The following is a 12,743-nucleotide window of genomic DNA, read 5'->3' as shown; positions in this document are numbered from 1 at the left end:
TGACCAGACTTAGTGCAGGGAAAGCAGGCAGCTTTGGTATTGGAGGTTGAATGCGTCTATCACAGATGGCGGATGATAGAGGGGAGTTTTTCCTGCTGCTGGCTCGGACCCAGACATGCCTGTAGCCCCGACAGGGAATCAGAGAATGGCTGTTATTTGTACAGCTCTATATCCCGAGTCGCTCCTATCGGGGATGTGGTTAGTGTTGTTTTTTCTCTACCTGAGCGCCTGCTTCCATCCAATTATGTTGTTTGTCTTCTCAAAGACCTCAATACCTCTAGCTTAGTGCCACCACCACCACCGCCACCACCTCAATCCCCTTCCTGCTCCTACACACACTGTTCCACAAAGTTAGATAGAACTAGATCCATTAAGTTGGTGAAATGAACAAAAAAAAAAAAAAAAAAAAGTGCGACTGAGGGTTACCCTAGGTGCGCCTGTTCTTCTGTTATCCAATTTTACTGGGATTTGGAGTGATTTGCGCCCGGCTCCTCGAGGGAAATAAATACTTTGATTAATGTAATCCTGGGCAGGGAGGTGCCACCAATCCCCCCCCCCCCTCCCCTCCATCCTCAGGGACCGCCACTGTTTAACAAACAAAAACAAAAAGCAGGGACTATGGAGAGACATGCACGGTGGCTGCAAACCAGCAACTAGACTTCTATGTATTTGATTTCCTGTGGATTTAGTTTATTTATTAATTACGCTGCTTAATAACACAATATCATTCTTGATTAGCATGTGTAATACAGTCTAATAGAATAGAAAAATACCAGCGTGTCCGTACACTGATTTGCATACACAATAACACTGTGGTTTGTTTTGATGCTGCTGCTGGAGGTGGTGGTGGTGGTGTGTGTGTGGTGGGGTGGAGGGTAGGCATGTGTGTCCACGCTGATGTGTCTTACATCTGTATGTGGGAGAGAGTTACAGAGAGAGAGAGAGAGACACACACAGAGAGAAGGAGGGATGTGGCAAAGACTGTGAGGCAGCCGGCACCCAATGAGCGATGGGTGGAGGCTCGGGGGTGGGGGTGGGGTGAAGCCGAAGACTGACACACAAAGCGCCCCCCCCCCCTCCCTCCCCTCCGCCATTGCCCAAAAACACACACTCGCACACACCTTTTTCCTCCCTTCCTCTGACTGAGAAAGCTGCACTTCATTCTATCTTCGCCGATCTGTCCCTCGTCAGTCACCAACCAGCACTAGTGTCTTTTTATTTGTGCGTGTGCGTGTGCGTGTGCGTGTGCGTGTGTGTGTGTGTGTGTGTGTGTGTGTGTGTGTGTGTGTGTGTGTGTTATCCAAGCACCTGCCTTTGGTTTAGGCCACAGTTTCATCTTTTACTCCCTCGTGTCCTTTTGTTGACAGAAAAACGAACCTTAATGTAACTTTTGACCTTTTATTTTTAAATTAAATCGCACCTGCCATTTATTTGTTAAAGTTACATGTTATTATAAAGTGACTAATTGTAATCTGTTGCTCATTGTCTTTGTTCACAAATAAAAACTTAATTAATTTTATCTAATTAAAACACTTTTCTATTCAGATTTTTTTTTAATTTTGTTGTTAAAAGAAAATCGACTTTAATCATTTTGCTGCTTTGGCCAAATACACACATTGAAGGGATCATTAATAAAAAAAACACACACATTTTGTTTAAACAAAACACACCCCGGCCCTCTCAAGCCCTTTTTTTTTTTTTTTTTACACCACAGAGCCTCGTTTTAGACCAAATTATGACATCCCTGTTGATTTTCAATCCAAAATCAATACCGGCTGTGCTGATACTTGTCTGAGCCACGACTCTAGGTGAAATGAGCATCGAGCACCACTGGAGAGTCTTGTGATAACACTAAACATATAATCTTTACCTGCATGTCAGCTCATTTACAAGCTGTAGGCCCCATCCTGCTGCACGGCTAATACGGGGCAATTACTAACCCCACGTAGAGGAATATGAGGTGTATATAACTCTGTATTGGCTTTTAATAATAGAATATTAATAAAGAGCCTCTGTCTCGTTTGAATGGATGAAGGAAAAAAATCCCATTCATGTCTGAAATTGAAGGCATGTTTAATGCTCACACTGATATTCAGCGTAGCCCATTTAATTAACGGTATAGTAGCTACATTATCATTTAAGTGCTCCAAGTTGGAATCGGCTTTAAATCAACGTTTGGCCTGACGTGAGACACACTCAACGTATGTCGTTTCGGATTAGTGACTGGACCAAAGGGAAGAAAATAAATTATGTAGCCCATAGGCAACTTAAGTAGGCCATAATTAAAACGGCAAGAATTGCATCAATTTAATCTGAATATTGTAAGCAGGGCTGCAGTGGAAGCTCCAGACACCTACACCGGGTTTACCCACCTTTCTGAGGCTCACATAAATCTGTACGTCAAGTGTCATAAATTTATGGCGGCTGCAGGAAGTAAAGAATCCAAGTGATCCATCCGACTATGACGAAGGGCATTGATTAATGTCGTGCGTAAATTGATTTTCGTTAATTTGGTGTTTGTGTCTTGCGATCATCCTCCAGCGGACCATTTTATTCCCCACTGCGTGTGACATGTAACGTTAATTAAATCACCTTCGAAACAACAGTAAAACGACCACTCCCTCATCACCTCGCCAGATTTTTCAGTTCAAAAATAGCGCCTCTCCTCGTTTGGAAACACGCAGACTGCACGTGATATATTTTGTTCCTGATGGGGAAATGCAAGTTGATGAAACCATCTTGATGAATTAGACAATCTGCTTGTGCAGGAATAAATAAATGGCCTCCTGCTACCAATAACCGTCATTGTTGCTCCATGACAGAACGGGTGCATAATGCAGAGTAATAACGCACAGTGCTGCTTTGATGCTTTGTTACCGCTCCCGCTCCTGCTGCTGGTGGCGATGATGACGATGATGAAGAGTAACGCCGGATAGTGTAACATTAAATGGCCGGTCAAGCATGTGGAGAAATTGCAACGCACTAATTCCCGGGATGATTCACGAGTCCTGCCCGGCCCTCGTTTGCTAATAATTCTTAAAGTCACCGGTTAGTCATATGTTTCCACAAAGACCTGCTGGCTCCGACTTATGGTTTATAGGCTACTGCAGATGGCGACTGGCTTAAAACAGCGTGCAGGGCCTATGTAACCACAGAATATTTGCATATCAACGAGGGCTGCGCTGTCATTGATAGGCTGCCGTGGTAGACGTGATCAATACAACCGTGTTTCTTCACGCAACTCCTGAAGCAGAGTGGAATAAAGTAGAAATAATAAGTCATGTACAGGTCCAGACTGCAATACAATTGGTTGGGATATCTTTAAAAATTGGATAATTAAATTAAGAGTTTAATTGCCACTGGGACTGAGGGGGAGGGGAGGGGAATGAATATATTTGAGCGCTTTTTTTATTTGGTGTGTTTGGCTCTTTTATTCTGAGCTGCAACTTGTTTTTAAAGAACGTCAATTAGCATATCTTTATTTTACCGTGACCCTTAAAAACCTGTCCCCGTTCAGTCAGTTTCCTCCTGCAGGCCAGTGATATCTTAATTTCCAATCTTACCATCCAGCCATTAATTCCTGTCTCTTCATGTAGCGATGATCATAAAAACATTAACGCACATACGCACTGCAAAAATGCATGTTATCCATTTCCTGAGTTCCAGTCAGTCTCACTTTTAAAAGAATTTAAAAAAAAAAAAATAAAACGTGTGTCCCACAGCGAGGTAGTTTCAAATGCTTACAGTGCAAAACGACATAAGTAGGCTATTAGATCAAATGATTTCTTCAAAGTCAGACTGGAGTAAAATGCTCTTTCTTGCAAAACCAAATCTCAGAAGAAAAGTGAAAAGAAAACCGCATTGGAGCAAAGCAGAATGAGCTCACTGCTGTCTGAATTTTGGCTTGTAAAAAGAAAGAAATAAAACTGGTAAATAATTATAGCAACAACACGTATGTGATTCCAAAATGTGGGCAGTTTTTTGCAGTGTAAGCTTTACATATTTGCAGCACTTGCACCATGAGTGAGCGCGACACCTGGCGGCAGTTATGACTTTTTTTTATTTTTTTATTGATGATACGACTTCCAAAATGTATTTCACCTCAGCCCTGACAGAAGCAGCAACTCCCCGCAACGAATGCTGACACGCGTAGGCTTAAAACACAGAAACGTCTAATGCCAAGCAGCTCGATTCTTAAACAATCAAAGGCCTAAAATGCCTGGTGTGAAAAGTAGTGCGTTACTTTACGCACCACAAAATGACAGTTTGATCTTATTAAAATATCGCGATAAGTGGCTAGCTTTCTCGAGCCAAGTCACCGGTCAAGACTTGGGTTAATAAAAACCTGGGGTAGTTTAATATTTTCCACTCGATTAAAGTTGGAGTCGGGCTGCTGGATTCATTTTCCAGAAGTAGATCGTGAAGAAAACAAACGTATGAGGGCAGTCAGTTGAAAATCTATTTTAAAAACAGACCAGTAAAAAGCAGATTAAGACCCGATGGCGTTACTGTAACGCGTTACCGTCCAGTACCGGTGCTGCTGGCCCGGGACACCGAGGCTCTTTTCATCTCGACTCCAGTGCACAAACATACAGCTTAATGCGACTAGTGTTTCCCCCTTTTATTGGGCTCACCATGGCTACCAAGTGCTGGGCTCAGAAATGCACTCCCCGTCAATGAGGGAAAAGGAGTTAACCCGTGAGAAAAACCAAAAGCCCGAGCAGAGCAGAGCAGAGCGAAATCTCAACGACTTTTCCTCAAATTGGACTTAATGTGAGCGAGATCCTCAGTGATGGGCTTTCAAAATGGAGCAGAAAGTTTGTCACAGATATGTAATTCTTAGAGATCACGCTATCTGCTGTTGAATAATTTCCTGTGGCCAAGCCTCTTTTGCATCTGCACTCTTTTAGAAAAACTGCCTCCTCTTAGTTGGAGTTTTTCTTGACATTTCTTCGTTCTCTCGCCCTTTGGAAGAACTCCAAAACAAAAACCAGAAAAACAAGAGAGAGCGAAGCGTTCAGAAATTCATTTAAATGCAAGTTATTTATAAGAAATCAGAAGCTTTGTCTGGCTTGATGAGTGCAGTTTAGGACCGAGCTGCGGTCGACAGGCTGCTGCTTATAAACTTTAAACAAACTTTGCAGCAGCGAGATCGATTTATATTAAACGATTTCATATTGCGCTTGCCTACGCGATCCCTCTGGAGGATTCAACCGAGGGGTCTCTCTCTCCCACTCCCCCCTCTCTCTCCCTCTCTCCCTGCTTAAAATGTGATTGATTGCACTTTTCTCCGGTGGACATTCACTACAAAACAGCACAGCTTATCCATCTGCCCGCTATTTATATAAAAAGCAAAAAGGCTGGGGCGCAAACAGCGGCGCGCGTATCGATTTTTACGCACTCGTGAAAAAAGGAGAAGGACAGGCATTTGCAATTCGGTTTTAAATCTCAACTTAAAGAGAATATGACTGCATTATCGGCGCTCAAGCATAGGCTGAAATGTCATTTATAGCAGCAAACAGTCTATAAGGAGGCATATTGCAGCAGCTACAGCGGAGCGATGCGCGAGAAGGCGATAAACTCTAACATTCCTGAAGCGTAAAACGAAATCCGCATAGATAATTGTTGACTTACCTTGTGTCCAAGAACAGAGAAATAGCTTCACATTGTTCATACGGTGCCTGTAAACGGTTATCTCCCTTTCCTACGACTCGGTGCTCCCTAAGATTTTCTTTCCTCTGCCTCAACTGAGCAGGAGCACTCCTCGGCTCCCGCTATTATTTTCACTAAAATATATGAAAATTTATGCAAATGAAAATCAGCACTAACTGTTCGTCTCTTGTTATACTTGGGGATGATTTTTTTTCCTCTCCCCCCTTTCTTTCTTTTTTTGCATACAAAATAAATGAACTCCCCCAGCAGGGAACTTGGGGACCTTTTATAATAAGCAAATAAATAATAAACACATCATATATCAGAGAGGAGTGTTTTTATCGGAGCACGGTGATTTCGGGGAGCATTTCTGAGCTGCCTTTTGACTCTCCTTTCATATATATATATATGATCTATTTTTCTCTTTTTCAGGGGTTGTCTTGTGTAAGGAGCCCTCTTCTCCGCATTTGTACCCTCGGTGTCACGTTTCTGCCGGCCGCCTGAGACGCCCTTTCAAAGCGTGCAGTGTGGATTGAACAGCAGTAATTTAGACAGAAATCCTCACTGTATATTAATGAATAGAGGGCCCCACGGCTCTGGCCCCTAGCCTGCCTATTCAATGTAAACAAATCCACGAGGCTCCCTCGGTTTTGAGCCCAGTCCAAATTAAATCTACTGGGATGAGAAGAAGGGGAGTGTGGGGAGGGGGGGCACTGGCACGGAGCACACAGCCTGCGCACAACAACTCCACCGCCTTATATTTGCTCTAAAATCCCATTTGCAACAAAGTCATTGCATCATCTTTGATTTAGGGAGATTATGAGGCGGTGTTGGAGGTTAAGGCGGTGACATGCAGCTCTAACCTTAATCCTGTCAGAAGATCACCTGCCACAGGCCCTCGTGTCGGCCAGGTGGACTCAGCAGACGGGTGCAGTGGGTGCGACGTATCTGCAACTTACGGGTGCATCCATAGGCGCAGGGGTCCCACGCACTAACAAAGGCCCCATTCATCTCCGGGGTTACGTGGTCATCTTGAAAGACGGTGTGTATTTTAAAGGCTATATCTCTGTACGGTTTTTCTTCTCCCCCCCCCACCCCCCTCTCTCTCTCTCTCTCTCCCTCCCTCCCTCTCCTTAAACAGACTTTTCTAGCCCCGCACACCCAAATCCCCCACGGACTGCTCAATTTGCCCTTGTTTTGGTTGCCACTTTCTCTTTCACCGTGCTTCAGTGAGGTTGCCTGTGTGCGGCGTTTCCGCATGGAAGCATTCCCGCAACCTTTGTGCGTTAACTCCTGAGGAGCCGAAGGCGCGGGGCTGCGCGGGGCCGCGCGGGGCTGCGCTGGCTGCGGCCCCTTTTCTGCACTCACATCATGACGTACTCTCGGTCTTACCAGTGCATGCTCTCGGGTCCATTAAACTGACTTTTATTCAATTTAGGGCGCAGGATGATGTGCTTATATAATTAAAAATCATGACCCTGAATTAATTTTACTACTTTATGTGCTCACAAACAACTTGAGCTGCTGGATTTTGACAACAAAACAGTTACTCTTACAATTTCACCTCAGCATGCAGCACCAGATAACGCGTGTAAACCCATTTCTTACCGTTTTTATTTCCAGTGCATCTTTTCATGGATGTCCCAAAGGGAATTAAACCCCATAATTGTGGCAGTATTCTATTACACAATCCGGTCAGGCTACCAGATCATTATAATTGTTAGCAATAGGTCTTAAAATGTCAGATCCATGTTTGGAATGAACTCTCAAACCTAATTAGTCGCCAATATAACAAGAACATGAATAAACGGCACCCCCTAAAAACAGTTTCCTCACTTTTATATGAACTTAACCGAGAGTTTACATCTATTTGAGCTGCCGTGAATCCTTCTGAAATGTTTTGATGTGAACATTTATATTTGAAGACGGGTGTACTTGTGGGAAAGTATGTACATTGCGGCAGAAAAGTTGATCTATGAACTGGATGTCACCGTTGATGGAGTTTTTGTTTTTGTTTTGTTTACCCCTTCACCTCTGTTTGTGTACCAGTATCTCTGTACTATTTACTACCAAGTTGTATTGCCCGTTTTGTTTGGACTGCAATTAAAAATTAGCCAATTGGAACAGCCGGAAGGTGGGCTCGCGCGCCCGGAGCAAGGCTGGCGAGACCTGCCAATCACACCCCGGGTAACCAATCAATGGGGACGCACGGGGTAAACATCGCGTCCTCTGGCTGGGAGGGGGGCGGGACTACACGGCCTGTCAGGGAGAGAGAGAGAGAGAGAGAGAGAGAGAGAGAGAGAGAGAGAGGTGGAGAGAGAGAACAAGCGAATGAGAGAAGAGAGGCTCGCGAGCAGCGCCGTACACTGTTATACTGGATTGTACTTCAACGGGAGTTTGCGGTTTGGCAGGTTTATATACATCAAAACAGAACAAAGAGATAGGCTCTACAGTGCTATAAAAGAAGAGAGAGAAAAGAATAAAGCGAGGGAGAAATCTCGGCGACTGAATTACAAAAGAACTAAGGACACTCTGCTAATGTTTTTCTCATCCAGAGGGGACATAAACCGGGACTTTGTACATTGTGGAGAATTTGCGAGGCTTTTTGTTTTTTGCGACCACCAAAAGTTTGTTTGGGACAACGCTTTTTTTTGCTGTATATTTGAATTTTAATGTTCACAATCTCATCCAAGTGCAAAACTTTGGAAACGGACTGCACATGGTTTCAAAGGGCTTTTGAAAACGTGGAATTTTATTCGTCGACATCCATGCAAAGTGTCTCAACTAGAATGTTGTAAATACGTGCGGATTTGATTCAGTTTTCTGAAACGGTTTTTCAAGCATTTTTTTTTGTGTGTGTGTGTGCGTGCGTTTTTACGCACGTCGATGGTATTTGCCAAAAAGCTACCCATACTTTTAAAGTTTGAATAATTCATGAGATACAATTTGCCTGCTCGAAAGAAGTGACTGTAAAAAGGGAGGGGGGTTATCCACAAAATATTCATAAGGGTTGACGGAATGGCCACCGCGGCTTCCAATCCTTATCTAGCCAGCAATAGCATCTTATCGTCCGGCTCCATCGTGCACTCTGACTCCGGAGGTGGTGGCATGCAGCCGGGCAGTGCTGCGGTTACCTCGGGGTCTGGGGGCTACAGGGGAGACCCCTCAGTCAAGATGGTACAGAGTGACTTTATGCAAGGCGCAATGGCAGCGAGCAACGGGGGACACATGCTGAGCCATGCCCATCAGTGGGTTACGTCCCTCCCGCACGCCGCAGCGGCCGCGGCAGCAGCCGCGGTTGCAGCAGCCGAAGCCGGATCGCCTTGGTCGTCGAGTCCCGTCGGAATGACGGGCAGCCCGCAGCAGCAGGACGTGAAAAACTCCGGCAGAGACGATCTGCACACGGGCACCGCGCTGCACCACAGGCCCCCTCACTTAGCTCCCCATCAGACTCACGCCGGAGCTTGGGGGAGCACGACCGCGGCTCACATTAACTCCATATCCGGGGGGCAGCAGCAGCAGCAGTCGCTGATCTACTCCCAGCCGGGGGGGTTCACTGTGAACGGGATGCTGAGTCCCGGGAGCCAGAGCCTGGTGCACCCGGGGTTGGTGAGGGGAGACACCCCGGATCTGGACCACGGCAGCCACCACCACCATCATCACCACCAGCATCCGCATCACCAGCACCACGGCGGCGTCAACAGCCACGACCCGCACTCGGACGACGACACGCCGACCTCGGACGACCTGGAACAGTTCGCCAAGCAGTTCAAACAGCGGAGGATCAAATTGGGCTTTACACAGGCGGACGTCGGCTTGGCGCTGGGCACCCTGTACGGAAACGTTTTCTCTCAGACAACCATTTGCAGATTCGAGGCTCTGCAGCTCAGCTTCAAAAACATGTGCAAGCTAAAGCCTTTGTTAAACAAGTGGCTTGAGGAGGCCGACTCGACCACCGGCAGCCCCACCAGCATCGACAAGATCGCGGCGCAGGGGAGGAAGCGAAAGAAGCGCACATCCATCGAAGTGAGCGTCAAGGGGGCTTTGGAGAGCCACTTCCTAAAATGCCCCAAACCCTCGGCCCAGGAGATCACCTCGCTGGCGGACAACTTGCAGCTGGAGAAAGAGGTGGTTAGAGTGTGGTTTTGCAATAGGAGACAGAAGGAAAAACGGATGACGCCCCCAGGAGTGGCACAGACGCCGGAGGATGTGTACTCTCAGGTCGGCAATGTGAGTGCAGAAACACCGCCCCCCTCCATGGACTGCAAAAGAATGTTCAGTGAAACATAGAACAGCACACGAGAATATTTTATATGAAATTAAACTGGTTAAAAAAACATACAGACTATCGGCAAGATAGCCAAATTTTTTGATACTGTGATTGTGAGGGAATATGAGTGAGACTGCAAATGTGTTATCTATTTTTCACCAGAAAAAAACAGAAAGAGAAAAAAAAACAGCAACCTTCCCCTTCTTCCTCCCAACCCCCTCTGAAAAAAAAACCGCACCGTTAACCTTCTTCCAGGCCCAAAAATGTCTTAACCTAAAAGGTTCCTTCTGCTTTTTTCTTTCAGGGGCATTTTTTAGTAGATTACTTAAAAGATGCAAGTGAAGCGAGCGACCAGAGGGTGACAACTACAAGTTCATTCCACCAGGTAATTTTGGCGCATTGAAACACATCAAGAGGAAACTCAAGTATTGTTTTTATTTTTTATTTTTTCCTCTTCCCCCCCTCCAAAAAAAAAATGCCCCCCTTCATTATCCTGTGTTTGATTGAAGAAACAAAGGAGCAGGCATTTTGTATATTTAGAAAAGGGACCGAGCTGCCCCCCTTCTCCAAACCCAACAATAACAGAAGGGAAAAACTGCAACAATATGAAGAGGAGTGACATCCACGAAGCTTCCATCAAGCAATTTTTCTTTCTCTGAGATGGACTGCATGGTTTCATTTACACACGGAGGATTAGGGATTTTTTTTTTCTTTCTTCACGTTGAGGCCCTCGTGAGCCCAGAAAGAAAAGACAAGCAGGACCAGGACTGTCCCCCCCGCCTGATCTCAAAGATCATTATGTCTTTCACGTGGGTTTTTTTTTTGTTTTTTTTTTATAATTATTATTATTATTATTATTATTATTTAATGGACATTGACACCGTGAGTGGATTTTTCCTTTATTTTTTTTTTTGAACAAATAGAGCATAAGACATTTGAAAAGACTTGAGCTGCACTTATTTGAGAAAAAAAAAATCTGAAAATCTGTTGCCAAGTGTGACTGAGTGGGTGCTGTGGATATACTATTAATGCTGCCCTTTGTAAGCAGTATTCTTTGGTAGGTTTTAATAAACAAAACTCTGTAAAGCCGGCAATATAGATCACTAGATCAGATACTGATCGTTACTTTATATTTTTCATCAAAATTACTTGTTTTAATATTTTATTCGGAATACATATGAATTATTCCAAACGGTAATTTATTTTTCTCCCCAGGAACTTGTGTAAGATGCTTTCCCTTTCTTGTTTTATTTTGGAAAAAAAATTCTTATATTTTTTGTTGTTGTTGCCCTTATTTGTTTAATTTTGTATTATCGTTTCTAAAGGAGCACAAATCACCATAAGCTGACCGTTGTTAGGTAATAAGGGTATATTTTGATGTGATAATTTGATTGTAATTTAATTTCAGTAGTGGTTCCGTACGAGCTGATTGAGACACAATAAATTTGTTAGAATGAAATGCACTCATCTTGTGTTCTGACATTTATATTCTCAGCGTATTTGGGGCTGTTTAAAAAAATATATATATATATATATATATATATATATGTATATATATATGTATATATATATATGTGTGTATTTGTGTTTCTAAAGGGAGATTACCCTGGGTGCTATTTTGTGCATGCAGCTGAAGCTAATGAAGAAAATGGTGGACTATTTTGTCCCACATGAAGCTGCGAGCTAATAATAATCTCCATCACAACAAAGCAGAACAAAGACTGTTTCTGCATTTAAAAGGGAAAATATTCAACCTTTATGGCTGAAAAGTGCTTTATTTATTTATTTATAAATATGTAAAAAAAAATAATAATAAGTTGACGTAATAATATAGCACTTTAGAGTCCATAAAGTCCTGAATTGTTGCCTGTAGGCATAAATACATGTCTTCTTCTCAGCGTCCCAGTATGACCATCGCGGTCACTTGCAGGCCTGCACAATGGTTTGTCTGTTTGTTTACATCTGCTCCCTCTTCAGGCCTTTATGCGCGAAAAGCAGGAGCAGCAACCTTCAGCCTGCAGGATGGAAATCAGGCTGAATTTAGATGATCTGGGGGGTTTGGGGGGGGGGGGGTGAGGGGTAGGGTGGTTCGACATTTCTTAAAGACAAGAGCTGCCGTGTCCATATTGTGGGTGATGATGGAGAGAGCCTCCTAATGTCCCGAGTGCCCGTTATGTAATATTTACAGTGCAGCTTATAGTGCAGATACTGTAGCGCACAATACCGATATTTTGCATAATTACGTTGCTTTATAGTCGCCTTATTCACGCGCTCGTCAGTGATGCCAGCACGACAAAAAGCCAACTCTAATCTGCAGAATAATTCCAGGAAATAACGAATTTGAATCTATAAGCTTCTCTGCAAGACTCCCAGTAAACAAAACTGTGTTTTAAGGCAAAAACAAACAAAACAACTTGCTTCGTGGAGCTGCAGACGTCCCGATCGACGCAGTTTCTCAGGTGTGTTCGGGGTCCAGAACTCTGTGAGCTGACATGCTGTTTTAGGATCCGGGGCACTGGGTCAGAGAGTTTATTGATCGTGTCTGTCCGGAGCTGAGCAGCTCACAGGCTCCAGATTACTGAGGCTGGAACTGCGAGCTTCTGTTTGACAGGAGAGTGGTGCAAATTAATATGACGACTGTTGTTTCGGGGGTTTTGACATCAAGTCTGAGTAGGGTTTTTTTTTTGTTTTTTTGTTACTCCGGGACAGACGCTGGAAATGATGAGAAAATATCTAAACAGTAAAGCGAGTGACTGCGCCTGTGCAGCCAAGTCAACCTTTCTCGTAATATTTAATTTCCTATATGACGGGCAGTAGTTGT

General features: G+C 44.2%; 2 protein-coding genes across 4 annotated transcripts in view; one reads left to right on the top strand and one right to left on the bottom strand.

Annotated features, from left to right (window-relative positions):
* Nucleotides 1–1,065: 1,065 nt before the first annotated feature.
* LOC138620753 (interleukin-1 receptor accessory protein-like 1) overlaps nucleotides 1,066–12,743 on the bottom strand; it is a 229,325-nt gene continuing 217,647 nt past the window's right edge. For 2 of the 3 annotated variants that reach the window (XM_069698219.1, XM_069698221.1), the window contains one exon: nucleotides 6,741–6,755. The gene's annotated coding sequence lies outside the window, so the exon portion shown is untranslated. Of the gene's footprint in view, nucleotides 1,081–6,740; nucleotides 6,756–12,743 lie in introns of those variants that run through there. The other variant, XM_069698220.1, reaches the window with a different exon arrangement.
* On the top strand, nucleotides 7,979–11,385 carry pou3f3b (POU class 3 homeobox 3b). The gene is made up of 2 exons (XM_069698229.1): nucleotides 7,979–9,882; nucleotides 10,227–11,385. The coding sequence occupies exons 1-2, from the start codon at nucleotides 8,671–8,673 to the stop codon at nucleotides 10,323–10,325; spliced, it is 1,311 nt and encodes a 436-aa protein (XP_069554330.1). The 5' UTR covers nucleotides 7,979–8,670; the 3' UTR covers nucleotides 10,326–11,385.

The sequence above is a fragment of the Brachyistius frenatus genome, unplaced genomic scaffold (genome assembly GCF_029030835.1).
Source record: "Brachyistius frenatus isolate BFR_SWC_R1_liver_20210118 unplaced genomic scaffold, ASM2903083v1 Contig_26, whole genome shotgun sequence".
Taxonomy (NCBI): Eukaryota; Metazoa; Chordata; class Actinopteri; family Embiotocidae; genus Brachyistius; species Brachyistius frenatus.
The sequence above is the reverse complement of the archived record's forward strand: the minus strand, read 5'-3'. Positions and strand labels throughout refer to the sequence as shown.

Excerpts from the sequence above, each read along its gene's own strand:
- pou3f3b (XM_069698229.1), top strand. The coding sequence starts at position 8,671 with ATGGCCACCGCGGCTTCCAATCCTTATCTAGCCAGCAATAGCATCTTA. Across the intron at positions 9,883-10,226 it reads TGTACTCTCAGGTCGGCAAT|GGGCATTTTTTAGTAGATTA; the intron begins GTGAGTGCAGAA and ends TTTTTCTTTCAG.